Source organism: Gracilinanus agilis, chromosome 6, assembly GCF_016433145.1.
Source record: "Gracilinanus agilis isolate LMUSP501 chromosome 6, AgileGrace, whole genome shotgun sequence".
NCBI classification, from domain to species: Eukaryota; Metazoa; Chordata; class Mammalia; order Didelphimorphia; family Didelphidae; genus Gracilinanus; species Gracilinanus agilis.
This window is the reverse complement of record NC_058135.1, coordinates 1,468,176-1,489,053: the sequence shown is the minus strand read 5'-3', so window position 1 is coordinate 1,489,053 and position 20,878 is coordinate 1,468,176. Positions and strand designations below refer to the sequence as shown.

Here is a 20,878-nt window from a genome sequence, read left to right as displayed (position 1 = left end):
ATATATAATATATATATATAATCAACTACATCCATTATTTTGCCTTTTGAAAAAGTAGAATCTTAAAGGTAATCTCAGTTAACATAGAACTATTTATTTACTCGCTGTTTCTAAAATGCCAGATTCCTAGTTTCTTCACTGATGCGGAGAGAAGGTCTGTGATGGCAGCTGCCCAAGTCGCTGGCTTAAATTGCTTAAGGCTGATGAATGAAACCACTGCAGGTAAATACTCATTGATGGGAAAATCATTAGCTAAAATGTGCAGTTCCTCTGTTTTCCAGTGAGAACAGTGAATTTGGTTAGCCTTAAGACTTAGCACTAAAGAGGGCAGCTAGGTGGCTCAATGGACTGAGAGCCAGGCCTAGGCCTCACTCAAGACACTTCCGAGCTCTGTGTGATCCTGGGCAGATCACATAACCCTGTTTGCCTAGCCCATACCATTCTTCCACGTTGGAATTGATGCACAGTATTAATTCAACTACAGAAGGTAAGGGTTTAAAAAAAACAACTTAGCTTTGATTCTGTGATTTTATAAGGATTTTAATTTGGAGTGCTTAAGCAAAATGTCTTTGGGTGCCACTGTGGTTGTTTTTTTGCTTTGTTTTGTGTGAATGCTAAGGTGTGCTACATACTGGTATAGAATGGATTGAAGTTGGAATTGGGAGGTTATTGAAAACCAGTTCACTCCTTTCATTAAAAAAAAAGTTTTCTTGTTGCATTAAATATAATTTTAGACTCTTAAAATAATTTAGTGGGAACTGTTCTTCAAGATGGCTGAAATTCTAGAAATTGTCTCTTTGTTTTTATAGTTGCATTAGCATATGGCATTTATAAGCAAGATCTTCCACCTTTAGAGGAGAAACCAAGAAATGTAGTATTTATCGATATGGGGCATTCTGCCTACCAAGTCTCGATTTGTGCTTTTAACAAGGGAAAACTCAAGGTAAGTGAGGCTTTCTACATTTCCTAAAAAGGAGTCCGTGTAATTGATGTGACTAAGTATTATATACTTGCACTGTGGGGACACGTTAAACATGCTGACACAAGCAAACAGGGCCTGTGTTCCAGGGTGGAAACAACACCTAAAAAGGAGGCTGGAAAGGGGAATTGAGAAAACACTAAGGCTGGGGAAAAGGGAGGTGAGATTGCTGATTTGCAGGCAGAAGCAGCAGAGCGTTCACCCCTTGGACCCTGGCATCCCAGGGTTAGAGGCCAAAGCTGGAGGCCACCTCAGGTACAGCCTTATAGGAGATTAGTTTTCTAAACAGATAAAGTAGTAGTGTGCTTTTTTAATCCGTGGAGCCTGAGTTAATAATAGGGTCAGGAACTGGGCTTGTGACTTCACTGACAAAGGAATCCCTAAAGGAGGAAACTCCTCAACCAAAGGAGGTCATCACTTTCTCTATAATTAGTGGTCTTAGGAGATGACTACTGAGGGGTCAAGCAGCTGGGCCAGAATCACAAAATCAAGAGGCAGCAGAAGCTGGAATTGGGGGGGGAGTTTCACCCTGTGTAGAGATAGATTGGCCCTGTGGCCTCTTTGCCAGAGAGAGCTTACTCCCAGACAGAAAGGCTTCCTTTTTCTGGGCCAACTCAGAATTTGTGGGGCAACCTGAACCTAGTTTTTCATTTGTTTTAACTTCAAGGCTCCCTATGTATACCATGTTACTTTTCTAGAGAGATGGAGATAGAGATGTTATTTCTGGGGGTTGATGAGTATCATTTTCTTCTGTATCTCTGTACTTTGATACTTTAGAGTTCATATTTAGTTGTAACATAGTCATCCTATTTAGGCTTAGGCTTTCTCATATTCCAAAGAAATTTATTGAAAAAGGCCTTGAAGCCAGACTAGAAGCATTTATTTAGCACGTCAGGAACTGGAGATACAAAAGAAAGTACAATATGTGTGGTCCCTGCCCTCAGGAAGTGGTCACCCTTCCTAGGGAAGACAAGTGTTATTGGGCCTATCTTACATAAGGAAATGAAAGTTTAGGTTAAGTGACTTGACTATAAATATAGTGAATAAGGACCCAAATCAGGTTGTCTGGGCCTCTTCTTCATGGCCTATGATTGCTTCTGGCTTTTTGTTCTCTTTTTCCAGGGTGGAATGACGGGGAGTGGGGAAAAAAACAGCAGCTTTTGTTTCCCTCCAATCCCCCTCCCCACCTCACCTCCAATCTCATGCCCCTGTAATCTTCATTGTTGCTGAATAGGAGGCGGCTTCTTTGGCCCCAAATATTTATATTTCGTTGTGCTACCTCACCCTGTGCCCAAGCTCTTCTAGAAATTTAAGTTGGTCAGGACGAAAGCTTTGTACTGGATTACTCTAGAAAATCTTGATTAATAAGATTATCTTGAAACTGGAAGGTTTCTTTGGTCGGTCATTTATATTAGATTAAATTGAAAAAAGACATGACTTGAGATTAAAGGTGCAGTTTTTGAAACCTAGTTTTTGTTCTTTTTTCTAAGATTTGGGGATTTCTAAATAAATTGTACCTTCATCTGCACAAAAGTGATCATTTTATCTACTCTTTCCTTCTTCTTTTCCCCTTGGTTTCTTTTTCTTGTCTTATTGTAATAGCTCAGATTGGAATGAGATAAGACTGGGGACCTGCCCAAAGCGTGCGTGCGTGCGTGCGTGCGTGTCTGTCTGTCTGTCTGTCTGTCTGTCTGTCTGTCTGTTGCCTTTAATTAGCCACAAAATGGTCCTGTGTGAATTGAATTGATTTTGTTTTTATATCTCTTTTTAAAACTCAAAGACTTTTTTCTTTTTCTCTGCTGAGTACTTAATACCCGGTATAATACTATTTTACATGACTGCTTTGAAAACATTTGTAAAGTATTTTCGGTTGCTAAATACTTCTCTTCTCATTGTCAAATGCAGCTAACGCTACTTGAATTCACATTTCATTCTCTTCTTCTAATTAACCAGGTCTTGGCTACTACCTTTGATCCATATCTGGGAGGCAGGAACTTTGATGATGCTTTAGTTGACTACTTCTGTGAGGAGTTCAAGGCGAAGTATAAACTGAATGTGAAAGAGAACTCTCGAGCCCTGTTACGCCTATACCAGGAATGTGAAAAACTCAAGAAATTGATGAGTGCCAATGCATCTGATCTTCCATTGAACATTGAGTGTTTCATGAATGACCTTGATGTTTCTAGTAAAATGAACAGGTACTTTTCTGTTTCCGATGTGTTTGCTAATTTGCTGTTTAGGTCACTTAACATTCCGCATTCAGATACTTGAGAATGCCAGCTGCTTATTCTTTATCTTTGCCTAACACTCAAATAATCTTTTTCTACAGAGGTCAGTTTGAGCAGCTTAGTGTTTCTCTCTTGGCCAGAGTGGAACCACCTTTAAAAGCTGTAATGGAACAAGCAAGTAAGTTGGAAATCCTCTGATTGTCTTGCTTTGATATAGCTTGTCAGAGTTTGGGTGGGCATGGCTGGAAATGGGAGAAACATTGCTGGCAAAAATTAAATAGAAGATCTCTTTGCCTTTTAAAGGTGGGGGAGCAAAGGGAAGGGCAGTGATAGAACTTGCTTTTTCATTTTAAACCCTTACCTTTTGGCTTATTTTCGATTCTAAGACAGCAGAGCAGCAACGGCTTGGCAATTAGGGTAGGTGACTTGTCCAGGATCATACAACTTGGAAGAATCTGAGGTCAGATTTGAACCCAAATCCTCCCGACTCCAAGCCTTGCTCTCTATCCACTGTACTACCTGGCTGCCCCTGTGATACAATTTTCTAATCCACAAAAGTAGAAAACTGGAAGTCCGAGACCATTATTTGATAGTGAGTAATTTAATGGTCTTGGTAACAAATCAACTATATTACAAAAGCATGAAGTTTTTATTCAGATTGTCTGAAGATAACTTTTAAAATAAAACCTTTATGGTCACAGCATCCTCTATTTTAAAACCTTTCTGAGAACTTTATCAAATTTCATAGCCTCCCCTTCAGTGCCAGATATCCAAAATGGTTTCTATGTAAATGTGGCCTCCCCTTCCACCACTCTGAACCCTTTAGTCCTAGCCTTCTCATTTAACCACGGAAAGAGGCCAGAGGTCACACCAGCCTATGAAATCTGCGGGATCCGAGTGGAAGCCTGTCCCTTCTCTTTCTGAGTCACTGCCTTCTCAGTCACAGGGCCCCTAATTCTCACAAAGACAATCTATTCCTGTTCCACTTGGGTGATGGGATGGGCCTTCTGCATGATTCCCTCTGAGTTCCTAAGTAGGCTGCCCAGGGGCTGTGTCTGACATCATGAATCTCTTCAAGAAGAGTGATTTTGGTGGAAGAAGTCTAACCTCTCAAGGGTTTATCTGAGCAGATCATGACCTCACTGGGGTTGGGTCTGGTTTCTTCTGATCCTTTTTGGACCCAGCCAGAGGCTTGCATCCATAGCTGGAGCTTAGATGCTTGATGTTGTTAAGCTTCTTCAGTCTTGGGTTACCAGTTTGGGGTGTGTTTTGTAGAGTCAGAATCGGAAGCAGATTTTCAGGAATGATTTGTAGCCAGTTAATGCAGATGTAGAGATACACACATACACACATACTCTGTGCCAGAGAAATCTTCTAAGGTGGTGACACTATCACCGAAAAAAATTTTCTTTTCTTTTCTAGACTTGAATCGTGATGACATAAATAGTATAGAAATTGTGGGGGGCGCGACCCGAATTCCAGCAGTGAAGGAGCAGATCTCCAAGTTCTTTCTTAAAGACATAAGCACCACATTAAATGCTGATGAAGCTGTTGCAAGAGGATGTGCGTTGCAGGTACGAGGCTTGTTGGCAGTCTGGGCTTGCATTGGGCTGTCTGGTGGTTTGCAGTACTGGCTTAGCAGAGCCATTTCCCATTATGGTGCCAACATAGGCAGATTGGCCCATCTGAACTTGACTTGATAATTTGTAAAATGAGGGTAACTGTGTGTATGTGACTTGCTTCAGGGAATTGTTATGAGGAAAGTACTTTGTAAACCCAAAGAGCTTTGGAGATGAGAGTTGTTGGCAGAGAGCCGGTACTGGGCCGTGTGTTGTTCTGAAGATGAACCCTGCTAGGTGTGGAGCCACTGATTGATCACCAGGTTGACAGCACAGGAGCTCTGGAGGCTAGGGCTGATTTTTCTCTTTTGTGTTCCCTGTGGGCTTGTGGATGCTTTTTTTTTTTTTTTTTTTTTTTTTTTTTAAGAAACATGTTTTTCAGTGCATAAGTTAAAAAACTTAGGGTTACAGAGGAAGCCCATAATACTGAAAGTTATCAAAATGTAAGCTCCTGGACCGCAGATGAAGAAGCCCTGCCCCTGACAGCAGGCATTAGGCATTATGATCCATATCAGTGGAGTAGGGATGCTCGCACAAAGAAATTGTGAATCTTTTAAGATTTAAAGTAAGTGTTATTAGTCTTACCAAGGCAGCACGGCCCAGGTGCTGATGTACTAGCTCCAGAGTCGGGTACATTTAAGTTCAAGTCCCACCTCTGAAATGTACTAGTTGACTTGGGGCAAGTTTCTTAACCTCTCATTGGTTCCCCACCTGGGTGATGTCACAGATCCGTATGGTCCCTTAGACCATCTCTCTATCCCAGAATTTTTGAGAATAGTAGCCCACAGGTAGGTGTTGCAGTGATGAATGAAGTTAGGAAGATTCATCTTCCTGTGTTCAAATGTGGCCTCAGACTTAGTAGTTGTGTGCCCTGAGCAAATCATTTAACCCTCTTTGCTTCAGTTCCTCATCTGTAAAATGAGCTGGAGAATGAAATGGCAAACCGCTCCTGTATCTTTGTCACGAAAGCTCCAAATGGGGTCAGAGAAAGTCAGACACAACTGAACAACAACAAACCTGTATTTGGGTAGCACGTTGAGGTTTACAAAACCCTTTCCTCACCAGGGGTTCCAAGAATTATTATTCCCATTTTGCAAATAAGGAAACAAAGTCCCAAAAGATCAACATTCTCATCAGTCAACAAAGATTTATTAAGAGTTTTCGATGTGCCAGGCATGGTGCTAACCCCTGGGAATACCAAGAAAGGCCTTCTAATGGAGAAGAGAGCATTCCAAGAGCTATGAAGCAGTTCCCTCTGCAGCCTACCACACAGAGAGAATCAAACACATTTTGTGGGAGCAGAGAGGATGGACCGTTCCTACTCGGCTCTAGAGAATCAAACACATTTTGTGGGAGCAGAGAGGATGGACCGTTCCTACTCGGCTCTGTACAGAAACTTGCAACTAATTAGTTTGAAACTGTAGCTAGACCCTATAGAGTAGAAGGGAATGGTCTAACAGCTGAGAGGACTGGCAAAGGCCTCCTGCAGAAGGTGGCATGTGAATCAAGGATATTGAAGACATAAAAGAAAGGGAGTGAGTGCTGGGTAAAAAGAATGGAAAGGTAGGAAAGGTCCAGCTCAGGAAAAGCTTTTAAGTGCCAGAGAGAAGACTTTATTTTTTATTTCATCCTGGAGGAAATAGGGAACCATTAGAGACCATGAGGATGGTGATGGGTGGCCTTGGAGCCTCTGACCCCTGACTCCACGTTTACTAATTCATTTAATTGTAATTCGAGAGCTGGGCTAATGGGTGACTTAGTGTGCCTTACCCTGTATAGTCATGTTTTAAACCAGCAGGAATAAATATCATCTGGCTCCATGTTTCAGTCCCCACTGTCGCCTTCCCATTTGGGGAAGTCAGGAAGACCCATGGAATTCACTAGCGATTTGACCATCTACTAACCTCTTGGAGCCTTAGTTACTCAACTTCTTAGTGTAACAGCAAGGACTTGGTCAAACCCAAGTCCTCCTTGTCTTTTAAGGAACTTCAAAATAATATTTACTACATTAATTTTGAAAGAAGACAAACTGATTGACTCTCTTGTCCTCTCAACCGAGCAACTACTTTCTGTCTGAGAAGTAGGCCAAAAACATATTTCTCTTCCTACATTGAAGTAGCTCTTTGGGATAACTTGGAAGAATGAATAGTATTTTTTCTTTGTGGCTTACACCGCTAAATCTTATTTTTCAGTGTGCAATTCTTTCACCAGCCTTCAAAGTTCGTGAATTTTCCATCACAGATGTTGTTCCCTACTCGATAACATTAAGATGGAAGTCAAATATTGAGGATGGAACCGGGTAAGTGTGGCTTTAAACTCGTGTTTAGATACTAGAAAATAAAATAAATGAATTGAAGCATAGTTTTTTGAAATTGAATTGAGTTCAGGAAATAATACTAAGAATAAGGGTTAACCAAAATGCAAGAGAATGTAGAAGACCATAGCAGTGGGTAACATGGTGATGGCACTTAAGAAGGAAAAAAATATTTAAGCGTCAGGTTTGCTATTCTAGTTACATATATTCCCTGTTTAAGGAGATTGGGCCAACCTTATAAAATAGTGCTTTTTTTTATATTTTTGTGTTACTCAAGCACTCAAATAAGTAACATTTGAATTGAAAGTGTTTAGTTTCATAATAGGATGGCCTTCTCTCAGGCTGATTTAACTTTTCCAATTTAAATTTAAATTCAAGGTTAATGAAATTAAGTTTCCTGTCAGAATTGCAAAATGGGGTACACTTATATAGAGGAAGTAAAAAGTTAAAATTTGCTCCAAGCGTACTAGAGAACATTACCCTACTATCCCAGCAAGCTCTGGAAGAACCTAAACCTTTGGAGTTTGCTTGCCAAATTTGACTCTCTTGGAGAGAAGATGCTCTTTCAGCGGGGTTAATAGTTAAATTGGCTTTTGTGTAGCATCCTGGAAGTCAGCAACTGTTGGCTTTTTTGCCTTTTAATCTCCAAGGCTTGGCACGTAGTTGACATTTAATAAATAGTATTGATTAGTTCATATTACATTTCTGTTGGGAACTATTTTTGAATTTTATGCTGTATGAATTGTTAGAATGCAATGCAATTCATTTGTTGTTAGGGATTACCTGAATAAACCTGTCCTACTTGTGCCCAATCCCATGAAATTTCTTTTCACATGATCATAAAATATAGGCCCTCAGAGGTGTCTACAAAGTGAGGACTGGGGCCTGATAACACCCTCAGCAGTTATGTGATCAACAAATCAGAAAATGGGGCGGGGCGGGGGGTAGGGTTTGAAAGAAAGAAAAAGATCTGGGCCAGATTCCCAAGCCAGAGATCCGACTTTATTTTGTGGGCACAGAATACAGAAGTCAGAGGCCTACAGCCGTACCTAGTCTGTGTAGCTTGAGACAGCCAGTGTCCAGGTAGCACAGATTTTACGAGCTTAGAAAGTGACTCAGATGTTCAGAACATGGGTCCTTTTGATCCTCTTTTCTAATAGATTCCAGGAATAGGGGTTATGACCAGGCCACACCCCCCCCCTTTTCTCCTTCCCCTTCTCAGGTAACTTGGTTATGACACGACAAGATCAGCATTCCGTTGTTGTCATAACCTCTAGACGCAGTGATTCCCAAAGCGGGTGCCACCACCCCCTGGTGGGTGCTGCAGCGATCCAGCAGGGTGATGATGACCACAGGTGCATTTATCTTTCCTATTCATTGCTATTAAAATTTAAAAAAATAATAATTTCCTGGGGGCTAAGTAATATTTTTTCTGGAAAGGGGGCGGTGGGCCAAAAAAGTTTGGGAACCACTGCAAGTATGTGGCAAGGGAAATGGCCCCAATATTTTCTAGCATTACAGAAGCTCTTAATATTATTCCTTTTATATTCTAACATACCAAACTCTAGCATCCTTATCTACCATCATTATTACTATCCTATGCACAGGTTTCTATAGATCATAGTTGCATTTTACTAGCTAAAAGATTCTATAAGATCACTTAGCTTATGCTTAATGATATTAAGAAGCAATAATGGCAATTTCCTTTTCACAATACAACCATTATCCACACAAACCTTTCAATAACTCTCCTTGACCCTGCCCACCCCCTCCCCTGTACAAACTTTCTTAGCTAAGCAGTGCCCCTTCAGGGTCATCATAATCTTATTCCAGATACCCACAACAGCTGCAGCTCCCTTGGGGAAAAACATCCCCTCTTCTCAACACATCTCCTGTCTTCTGCACCCTGCATCATTCCTTGACTTTGGAAAATGCCCCTCAGAGGTTAGGCACTGAATTTGAGGACAGTGTGGTGGTTTGGGGTGACAAAGATTATTATTAGGTGGGTTGTACATTATCAGCAGTCGTGAATGGGGTTGAGTACTTCATCTTTACTTTTTACATCTCAGTACTTCATCTTTACTTTTATTCCATCCCCATAATTCTCTTTTACTATCTAAGGCATCACCAATCCTTTCCATTACCCAAGATTTCCTTTCCATTACCCAAGATTACAACCTACATATTTCTAACTCTTCATTCTCCCTCACATTTCCCCTCTCCAGCTTTCCTTTCTCTTTTTGCTCTCAGAGCTGCCACATTGGTTCAGCTCTTGGCATCTTTCACCAGACTATTGCAACAGCTTCTTCATCTGTCTCAAGTCTTTCCCCTCTCCAATCCATCTTCCAAATAATCCCCTCCTAAAGTTCAGATCTGACCGTTTTGCTCTCCTAGTTTGGTAGTTAGTTGCCTGTTGAATCTAGAATCAGATATTACTTCCTCTTCGTCTCATCCTTTTTAAATTTCACTTTTTGTGTTAGTTTTATAACGTACTCAGTTATTAGCTAGCATTATGGAGCACCTATTTTGTCAGCCACTGTTCCAAGCACTGGGGATACAGGGAAAGGCAAAACCTTCCTTCTTTTCTCTCAAGCAACTTGCCCTATCATGGGGGAGACAACATGTAAACAGCTAAATATAAAGAAGAATAAATCAGACATAATCAACAGATCATATGATTAGAATAAGTACATGTGAATAATTTGTAAATAAGTAGATATAAACATATTTTACTAATAGTGTATACTTTAAAGAGTTTAGAGAACTGTGATCTGGTTCAGTTCTTATATTTATTGCTCAGAAAACTAAGGTCCAGATAACTAGCAGCTCACACTTTTATCTTTTTTAAATTAAGGTTGTTTTTTTTCAGTCAGCAAAATACCTTCTCTGCCTACCTGCTCTTTCCCCCTACCGTCCCCCACCCCAGCCCTGTTGAAAAAGAAAAACAAAACCCTCTCCCTCTGTGTATGTGTGTGTGCGTGCGCGTAAAATCAAGCCAAACCAACTTCCCCATTGGTCATGCCTCAAAAAAATATGTTGCATTCTGTACCTGAGTCCATCACCTCTCTTATGAAGGTGTGGATATGTTTTATCATGAGTCTTCTGGAGTTGTGGTTGGTCAGTACACTAATTAGATATCAAAGTTGTTTTTATAGTTTTATGAATTGTTGTTCTGATCTTGTTCTCTTACTTTGCATTAGTTCATAGAAATCTTCTCGGTTTTTTCTGAAACCATCCCCTGGCATCACGATCTCTTTTAACTCAGCAATCTTCTGCTATAGTTGTAACCATTAATTGTTAAGCCATTCTTCAGTTGATGAACAGTTCGAGCTGCTTTAATTTTTTGGAGTGCATCCTTAGAGTTTGTTTTGTTTAGGATTAATCTTCCACTTCATTTAACACCCTCTTATTCTCCCTTCTCCTCTTTTCCTTCTGTTTAACCCATTGAGTTACATGTATTTTTGTACTAAACATTGGTGTGTCTATTGCTATCCTCCTTTGACCAATTAAGTTACAAGGGAGGTTCAGGTGTCACCCACTCCACCCACTCTATAATCCTTGTTTGTATATAACCTTTTACTTTTGCATCCTGAAAATGCGAAATGATTTTCCTGTTCCCTTCTCTTTCCATTAAGGTCATGAGGATAGAACACAACTACTTCCAGGCCTTGGCTATTTAGATGTCCTTTATGGACCATAATAAAGAACACTTATCCTTTCCCTAAATTGTAATATTAAGTAACTTCTCTTATTTGAGTCTGTTTTCATTGTTGTTTGCCTTTTGAAAGACACCTTTATTTAAACTTCAGAATTTCTCAGCAGCTCTGGACTTTTCACCAGGAATACTTGGAACTCCCCAATTTCATTAAAAGCCCATTTTCCCCCAGTAAAACAGTATTACTCTGTTTTACTGAAGTTATTTTTGGTTGTAAGCCTAGATACTTTACCTTCTGGATTGTCATATTCCAAGTTCTTTACTCCTTCATAGTGGTCGTTTTTAGATCTTGTTTGATCCTGACTGTGGCTCCTGTGGCTTCCCAGTACTTGGGTTCTCTTTTTTTGACTGCTTGCAATATTTTTCTGGATCTGGAAGCTCTGGATTTTGGCTTTCATGTTTATGGGAGTTGTCTTTTTTTTTTTTTTTTTTTTTAATTTTGAATATTTCCCCATAGTTACATGTTTCATGTTCTTTCCCTCTCCCCCATCCCCTCCCCCATCCCCCGTAGCTGATGTGCAGTTCCACTGGGTTTTACAGATATCATTGATTAAGACCTATTTTTATATTATTGATAGCTGCACTAGGATGGTCTTTTAGCATCTACATCCCCAATAATATCCTCATCGAACCATGTGATCAAGCAGTTGTTTTTCTTCTGTGTTTCTGCTCCCACAGTTTTTCCTTTGAATGTGGCTAGTTTTCTTTCTCATAAGTCCCTCAGCCTTGCTCTGGATCCTTGCATTGCTGCTAGTAGAGAAGTCCATTATGTTCGATTGTGCCACAGTGTATCAGTCTCTGTGTACAATGTTCTCTTGGTTCTGCTCCTTTCACTCTGCATCAATTCCTGGAGGTCTTTCCAGTTTACATGGAATCCCTCCAGTTCATTATTCCTTTGAGCACAATAGTATTCCATCACCAGCATATACCACAATTTGTTCAGCCATTCCCCAATCGAAGGGCATCCTCTCGTTTTCCAATTTTTTGACACCACAAAGAGCGTGGCTATAAATATTTTCGTACAAGTCTTTTTCCTTATTATCTCTTTGGGGTATAAACCAAGTAGTGCTATGGCTGGATCAAAAGTCAGATAGCCTTTTTTTTTTTTTTTTTTAAACCCTTAACTTCTGTGTATTGACTTATAGGTGGAAGAGTGGTAAGGGTGGGCAATGGGGGTCAAGTGACTTGCCCAGGGTCACACAGCTGGGAAGTGTCTGAGGCCAGATTTGAACCTAGGACCTCCCGTCTCTAGGTCTGACTCTCAATCCACTGAGCTACCCAGCTGCCCCTCAGATAGCCTTTTAAAGCCCTTTGGGCATAGTTCCAAATTGCCATCCAGAATGGTTGGATTAATTCACAACTGGGAGTTGTCTTTTGGAAGTTCCTCTTAGGTGATGACTGATGGGTTCTCTTTATTTCTACTTTTCCCTCTGCTTCTAAGAGATCAGGGCAATTTTCTTTTTGGTTTTCTTGAAATAGAATGTTGAATGGAAATAGATTCTGAACAATGATACATGTATAACCCAGTGGAATTGCTTGTCAGCTCTGGGAGTGGGGAGGGAAGGGGGGGGGCAGGGATCATGAATCATGTAACCATGGAAAAACATTCTAAATTTTAAAAAAAGGAAGAAATAGAACATTAAGACTTTCAGGTAGTTCAGAGATTTCTCCTTTATTTGTTTCTCAGGTTAGTTATTCCTTTTATCCATCTTCTGGCTTTAGTTTTAGGATTTTTTGTTGTCTCTTTGGATTCTGTGGATTCTATTCAGTCCATTCTGACTTTGAGGGAGTTTGTTGCTTAGGCAAGGTTTTGTACTTCTTGTGCCAACCTGCTAATTCCCTTCCCAGTTTTTTCCTCTACAGTGTTCATTTCTTTGATTCAAAACATTTAAAACTTTTTTTTAACTCTTACTTCACTTCTTCTAAGAATTCTAATTGAGTTTGTGTCTAAGCTGTGTTAGTTTTTTGAACCTTTTCTTGTAGATTATTGGGAGTCATTCTCTTCTGAACTTGTTTCTTGAATGCCTGTCATTCTAATAGTTTTTTATGGCAGATTCTTTGTGTGTGTGTGTGTGTCTGTCTGTCTGTGTCTGCTCATTCTTTCAGCCAATTAGATTTGATGTTAGGGCTGCCAAATTTCTGCAGGGAAAGTCTAGGCTCGTCCTATTTTCTTGGAGTATTGAGTGTCGTGTTGTTTCAGGATCTTGGGGACTTAAATTGAGGTCCTATGAGCTTTCACTGGCCCCACAAGTGTCCTGATCCAGGCCAAAGTCTGATTGCTGACCCCTGGTCTGAGCTCTACAAGTTCCTGGCCAGTGTTTGGGTTTAAGTCGAGGTTGGTAGGTCTGCCCTCTTGGAGTCCCAGTAGAAAGTACTGTTACTTTTAAATGATAGAATGCAGGCTCTCCTGTGGTTTGGGACCATTGTTGTAGTTATTCTTCTGCAGGTTTCAGACAGCTGGAAGCTGGGACTGAGCCAGCCTCTGGCTGTTTGCTGCTTGATGTGCTGCCTAGTTTTCTTGACTGCTCCTCACCTCAGAATGACCCCGCTAGGCAGAGTTCCCCTCCTTAATCTCTCCTGGATCCCTGATCCAGAACTGGGCAGTGAGTGACCGACAGAGCTACCCTTTGGCCTCTGTTCCCGGACACTACACAAGCTGCACACGTTTAGGCCTCTCTGATCTCCATGAGTTCTGGGGCCTCTCACAGCTTTGGCAGACTTTTAGACAGACTCTTTCCCTAGTGTCCACAGTTCTGTCTGTCTGTGTCCTGGTGCCAACTTGGGCAGGGAAAACAACTCCTTGTGATTGCTTCAGTCATGCCACCGCCTCCTCGGGATTCTGACTGAGGCATTATCTGGCTCCATCTGAAGGTGGTTTGTGGAGTGGATAGGAAGGTGGTGGAACTTAGTGTTATGCCCTTTAGCCCCACCGTTTCTCTTGACTGGCATTTTTCTTATCTTGAGATTGGGTTATATTTCACATCTCTCCCTCTTAAAATGCTACAGTCATGTAAATAGTGATAGTGATGCCCAACAAAGGTTGTTGATGAAACGTTTTTAGAAACAGACAGAAGAAGGTAGAAGCAAGCTGAAGAGGCACAGCCAAAGCAAGGCTTGTCTTGGCTACTACCACGTTAAGCTTAATATATTCCTCAAGGCAGCCTGGGGTGGTAAAGCGCTGCCCTGGAGAGCCTAAGACTTGAACTTGACTGCTGCCTCAGATGACTTCTGTCACTCCAGCTCTGCCTGCCTCAGTTTCCTTATCGGTAAGATAGGAACAATAAAAGCACCTGTTTCAGCAGGGCTTTTGTGAAGTACCAACACATTTCCATAAAGTTCTTTGCAGACTTCAGGGCACAAAACAGCTGAGCCAAGTAAAGATGTTTCCCAGTTCTGTGCACCATTCTTTTTCAATTGGGTATTTGGAAGTGTTGATGTTTCCTATGTCTGCCATGGCATTCAGGATAAAGAACAGCTTTTAAAAGCTATGATCCCATCACCATGGGTGCTAGTTGTTTGTTTCTTGGGATTGAGGCTGGGGGGTGGGGGGGGTAATAATTGAGTTTCCTGCTAGGACGGCTTTGAGTTAGGCCTTTTCTTCATCCCATGTGTGCTAAGCCCCTGGCTCCTTCCTTATTTCAGAAGATATCAGCTTTCAGCTAGACACTGAGAGATAGCAGTTATTTATTAAAAAGTGTTGCCTTTTAGGTTTTTATAACTTGGTGTTTGCAATGACTCCACGTGGTTTTAAATTGAAAATGTAAACAGTTCTGTAGTTGTAGCTGTGGGCATCTGCCATTTAACCTAAAGGAAAACATTTTTTCTTTTCTTTAGGGAATGTGAAGTGTTCTCTAAGAACCATCCCGCTCCGTTCTCCAAAGTCATTACTTTCCACAAGAAGGAGACATTTGAATTAGAAGCGTATTATACCCATCCACATGAAGTGCCTTATCCTGATCCCCGAATTGGTAAGAGAGAATTCAGCAGGACGGTTTTAATCTTTACTGAGAGGTTGAAATTGATCTGTCCAGGCCTAGGAAACCTTCAGCATTGAACTTTACCCGGTTTCCTAATTTAAGAAATTTTATTTGATGGTCTGCTTTTCCTTTTTAAATACTGGTGGTAGCTTCTGTTTTTCCACCAACTTTATTTCTGAGGGGATCCCTCCAAACCAGCCCCTGCCACAAAGAATCAAAAAGTAGGGACCGGGTGAAAAAACAGTTCAGCAAAACTTCACCCTTCGGTGGAGCCTGACAGTGTATGCAGAGTTCCACCTACCATCTCCCTCCACAAAATCAAGTCACTTAGTGCTGATTCCTTCACTGGAGTTCAGGTGGGGGTGTTGTACCAAAAATGTGTGGGGCTACGTTAGCTGAATTGGAGTCGTTTTTAATTTGCATGTTTGTGTCTGAGCCCATTTAAATTGTCCCCAGTTTAAGAGGTTCTGCAGTTAAAAGGTTAGTTACGTATTACTGTTTTCCCAAGAGCACAATTTACTTTCTTGTAAGTTAGGCATTTTTGACACTTTCCCCCTTTCCCCACTTCAGCTTTGTGACTGGCAGCAACCGAGCTAAGTACTGATCGATTAGTACCAAAAGGGGATCTGTAGGCGGGGACTGTGACTGCTTGAGAGCCTGTAACTGGCCATTTCAGTGGTACCCCTGTAACTAGAAAAAAAAAAAAGAAGCAATACAACTCAACAGATGGGGTTTGAAAAGAATCTTGAGGTTTTTTAAAAAACGTTAGAAATGTCAGACAGCTTTTCAAATTGATTTCAAAACAGCATCTTTCAGCATATGCCACGGCACATTCTGCACTGATGATCTGAACATAAAGTCAGATAGCTCTCGAAGTTAAGTTTCTGCCCAGATAAAGTCAGGATAACTAGAATTAGAAGGAAATGTGGGCTGAGAAAACAAAACAAAACTTTGAATTAAATATTTCTGTTTATCCATAATAAATGATTGGCACAAAATTTATGATATAGCCATTTCTCCTTTCAACAGAAGGATAGCAGAAAGAACCCCCTTCTCCACAGAAGTACAAACTTATCAATAACCACTCGAAAAAAGGTTTTAAATTGCTAATAAAGAAACGCAACTTAAAAAATCTGAGCCCTCGTGTCAGGTCCATGAAACTAGCCAGGTTGTTGATTGTCACTACTAGGAGATTTAGGAATTGGTTCAGCAATGTTGCACAATGGTTAGGAATTATGCCCAGGGCTAACTTTGGTGCCAAGATTCCAATATTGGGAATTGTATCATAAGGAAGTTACAGGCACAAGAAGAAATTTGTGTGCAGACATTTTCCTATTATATTTAAGGAAAGAGCCAGAGACAAAATGTGTCTCACAGTCATGATCCGTCGGTGTCATGGAATATTGCTGCACTCTAGAATGAATGGTGACCATGCAGAAAGTTGAGAGAACTTGTTTCCATGGGATAAAGGAGATGCTGGAGTGAAGAAAAATACACACTCCAGAAATACCACAAAGTCAGTGTGGAAAACCCACATAATTCTGGTCAAATAACCATGGTCAGTGTTGGTATTACAGGGGCAGAGGTGAAGGTCACAATAACCCTCCTTTCTGTAAAGAATAAACTGGGAGGAAATCCTTAAGATTTGTTTGGTGGTTAGATCATTGGTTGAGCCAAAACAAAAATAGCAATGAATGTCAAATAACTCCTTCAGTTAGTTAGTAGACTAAAAACCATTTCAAAAGCTCTCAAAATGATTTTCAGTGGAGAGAACTTAGTATAAACCTGCTCTCTATGGAGAATGAATATATTTATAGCTTTATGACTAGGTGATAGCTAACATGTGCTCATTGCTTGCTGCTTTGAAATAATGTTATCTTAAATTATGCCACAAAATCTATGGGAGAAACCCTAGAGTTTTTACTAGTACTGGGGATAGAAAATTTTAAGGGAGCATCAAGAGAAATGTTATTTTCTCTTAAAAAGGAAGGTTTGGAAACAGTGCGGTTGACTTTTGAGACCAACCAAAGCTTTTTCATTAACTCATTAGGCTAGCTAGGCTATAGTCTTCTCCCATTCTCATTTTAAATGGAAGAATGGAAAACAATTTGCATGCTGGAAAACGGGTTTCTCTGTAGGATTGGTGATTCATTTAAACCCTATACTAATCGAGATGTTCAGATTTGGGGATGGCATCTGTGGATTTTTTCACGCCTCCTGTACAGCGATTGTTTTAGAATCTGGAAGCCTTTGTGGGATATCAGCATTGTGATATTTACCATCCTCAGGGTGTTGTTTTTTAATAGTAATAATAATAATAATAACTCAGACTGTGTTGTGTTGATTGCAGAGTCATCCTGAGACATGCTAGAATTTTAAACACATTATGACCAAAACTTTATAACCTTCTTTTCCCTGAAGGGAACTTCACTATTCAGAATGTTTTTCCCCAGTCTGATGGTGACAGTTCCAAAGTGAAGGTTAAAGTACGTGTTAATATCCATGGTATCTTCAGTGTGGCTAGTGCATCGGTAATTGAGAAGCAGAGTTTGGAAGGGGATCACAGTGATATTCCTATGGAAACAGAGTCATCATTTAAGAATGAAGGCAAAGATGAGATGGTATGTAAAAATGCCCTTTCACCACTCCACTCCTATGTTAGACAACACTGCTAGTGTCATAGTCATAAATAATATCATAGTGTTTTTAAAGCAGTCTATTTGAGATAACATTATTTAGAGTCTGAATTTTGAAGTATTGAGCTGAAGCTTTCCAGAATTTCTCTGCTCATAAGAATCACCAGGTAATAGCACCAAAGAAGCAATGCATTTACATCTCTTTTCTTCAAAATTTTAAGACTTTTTCGGGGGATAATGTGTTTTTCTTTTAAAGTTAGAGGTTGTACACTCCACCACTGGTGATCTTAGCTGATTTTTCCTCTTCGTGACCATAGTGATTACATAATCTTCATCACTTCATGTCATCATGGGCTGGCTAGCTTTTTGGCTTATAAGTGAGTGGAAGTCATTGTGTCAAGTGACTGATGCTCTGAAGTACAGACGTAGACATACTTAGACTTAAGATTTGATTTATTCATACTTCCTGGATGTGTGCTCAGTAAACTCAAATGGCCTTCCTCTAGTCCTAGTCTGGAACAGTTAATATGGCATTTGGCAAACTGGGATCTTGCTTTTGAGTTTGATGCTATATGCAGTTACTAGGACTAACATTTAGATTTTTTTTGGACTTGTCTATATTTCATCTTGAATTTAAATGTCTAGAATGGGTCTTCCATTTTTAAGGGTCATCTTTTTGTTTATTTTGCTATTGTTAACATAAAACCCTTCTAAAGGTGATTCAGTCCCCACCAAAAGTTCTCTTAAGTGCTTGACAAAACACCATAAACAAAACCTATAGCAATCCAGAGGAGAGACCTGACAATACAAGCTCTAAACCAAGTGAAAGCCCCTGCCTTCAGGGTATCAGTGGTGCAGAATGATGCCATCTCTTGCCTTTCCAAGGCAACGCTTAGACTCAACTTTCATCTGGGAACTTTGGCTTTGTTCTTTCCTGATTGGCTACTCTAACACTGACCTTGAAGTTGGGCAGTGAAGGCCATGCAGATGAGCAAACTTTGCAGCTGGCCAGATGATACATGTAAGGGTGCATTTGTATTACTTAATGCTAACTTTACTGTGATTTCTCCTTCCTGGTAGCCTGTATATATACTGTCATCCTCTTAGTAGGCCTGTATCGTAGACTGGCACAATGGCCCCAAGTTATGCTAACTTACTTTTCACTCAAGAATCCCTAAATTGAATGAGTTTTTGTTCTGACAAGTATCCTATGTGATGGTAGGAATCAGATTTTTTTTTCACAGAAACAAATTCTAGTTAGAAACTCCACATTTATTACACTCTTTTAATTTGTTTAAAATTACTAATTTTCTTCTTGCTACTTGAGATATCCTTAGTTTCCTTTTTTTTTTTTTAATCCTTACCTTCTGTCTTAGCATCAATACCACCATGTATTGATTCCGAAGCAGAAGAGTGATAATGGTTAGGCAATGGGGTTAAGTGATGTGCCCAGGGTCACAACTAGGAAGTGAAATGTCTGAGGTCAGATTTGAACCCAGGATCTCCGGACTCTAGACCTGGTTCTCAATCCATTGAGCTACCCAACTGTCCCCTAGTTTCCTTATTAAGTGACCAAAATTTGAGATTTAATATTGAGGCAGACACCAAAAATGAAGAATTTTAATTAAAAAATGCACTTACGATTCTACCAACACAGAATGAAATTTTGTGAGATCTATATGATTAGTGCTGGGCCATTAAAATCGGCAAAATGAAATGTTAGGTTTTAGTGAAGAAAAATACATCTTTTATAAAATTATAACTGTCTTGGAATCAGGGTAATGAGGACAATAGACCATATTGATCTCTGGCTTAGAAGGGATGAAAAAGCATTTATTTGGTTCACCCCATGTGCCAGACCTTGTCCTAAGTGCCAAAGACACAAGGTAGAAAGCAGCACAATCCTGCCACCTTAGACATGATACAGGCCAAGATAACACATGGGGAAAGAAGGTGGCAGCCAGGCCACTTGTCTGGGAAGTCATAAGCAGGGTAAGTGGAGGCCAAGGCCAAGGGAGAGGGACAGAGTTTCTAGGAATCTTGAGTTGATTTGATTATTATTGCCAGAGCAGGTAGTGGAAAAGGGGGCAGGAGATGGCTGAGGCGTACACACTGTGGTAGATCAGGACCTCATTAGATGGGACAAACTCTTGGCAGTCAAGGCCTGCCAGAACCACAGAGGAGTGAATGATAGAGACAGGAGCAGACAGGCACACACAGTGGCAGAGGATAACAAGGACACCTGCTTGGTAGAGTTTCTGTTTGGGGGCTTTTTAATTGGCGGTGGTGGTGGTGGTGTTTTTAAATTCTCAAGACTTTCCCTTTATCTTTCCATTACAGAATGGGAGGTTTCTCTACCGATTCTAAAATTTATTTAAATTATATTTTATTTTGGGAATAAAGTAGCTCAAATGCAGGGATCCAGCTGAGAACATGTTGATAAAACCCTAAGACTACCAACCTTTTTTTCAAATTAGCCCCCTGTCTCCCCCTGGGATTTTTTCCTCCCTCTTTACCTCTTTACTCTCCTTGATCACCAGCTTGGCCTTCTTTATACTGTATTCAGTCTCTCCTTCATTGACTCTTCTCATCTTTTCCAGATTTAGGGAGATGGATTGAGAAGGGATAGAACAGGAAGGGCTCTGTGTTAGAAAAGAAGAAACAGAGAAGTTTTGATTTTTTCCCCATTTCAAAACTGGGGCAGGAGACATATGCAAGATGCAAATCTCCATAAAGCCTTCTTGGAATATTCTGACTCCTACTGGTCTATTCTTCTTTTAAGCAGTGATTGCTCTCTCTGTCTGCTTGATTGTCTTCAGCCAGATGGCAGATTCCAGCCCTGAATCTTAGTCGAGCAGCTGAGACAATGAGTGGGCTGGATTAGATGGCCTCCTAAGATTTCTTCTGTGCCACTATACTGAGGTGGATACTCTGTTGTTAGCTTCCTCGCTTATCCCGCAGAAAATAGACTCTCACTGTGTGCCACTTTCCCAGATTTTAGTCTGCAGTTGTGTGGGTTACTGAATTTTATGAAGAGGCTGGTGTGGCCAGGCAGACAGGTGCCTCTCAGTCATCTACTATGGACTGTGCTTTGAGGTTCTAAAAGAAATCTGAGCGAAGTCCTTCCCCTGAAGCCATGCTAGTAATATTGGTAGAGACCATACATAGCACCCTATGGCTCGCAGAGCACTTAACAAATACAATCTTATTTTTTCCTCCTGTTGCCCTGGGAGGCAAGTGCTATTGTGATCCCCGTCCATCTGACAGTAGAGGAAACGAAGGTAGGCAGCAGTTGAGTGGTTAAGATTTATCCAGGGTCACACAGCTTGTGAGTGAGGCCAGACTTGAACCCAGGTCTTCCTAACTCCAGGCCCCAAGCTTTGTGTGGGTGTGGCACCCCCAGTTTCAAA

General features: G+C 40.7%; 1 protein-coding gene across 2 annotated transcripts in view; it reads left to right on the top strand.

Annotated features, from left to right (window-relative positions):
* The window catches only part of HSPA4L (heat shock protein family A (Hsp70) member 4 like), a 63,775-nt gene that overhangs the window by 27,599 nt on the left and 15,298 nt on the right, over nt 1–20,878 (top strand). For both annotated transcript variants that reach the window (XM_044680254.1, XM_044680253.1), the window contains 8 exons: nt 123–222; nt 810–943; nt 2,933–3,177; nt 3,309–3,385; nt 4,630–4,781; nt 7,019–7,125; nt 14,690–14,823; nt 17,254–17,453. In XM_044680254.1, coding sequence (XP_044536189.1) covers nt 123–222; nt 810–943; nt 2,933–3,177; nt 3,309–3,385; nt 4,630–4,781; nt 7,019–7,125; nt 14,690–14,823; nt 17,254–17,453 — 1,149 coding nt within the window. The remainder of the gene's footprint in view (nt 1–122; nt 223–809; nt 944–2,932; nt 3,178–3,308; nt 3,386–4,629; nt 4,782–7,018; nt 7,126–14,689; nt 14,824–17,253; nt 17,454–20,878) is intronic.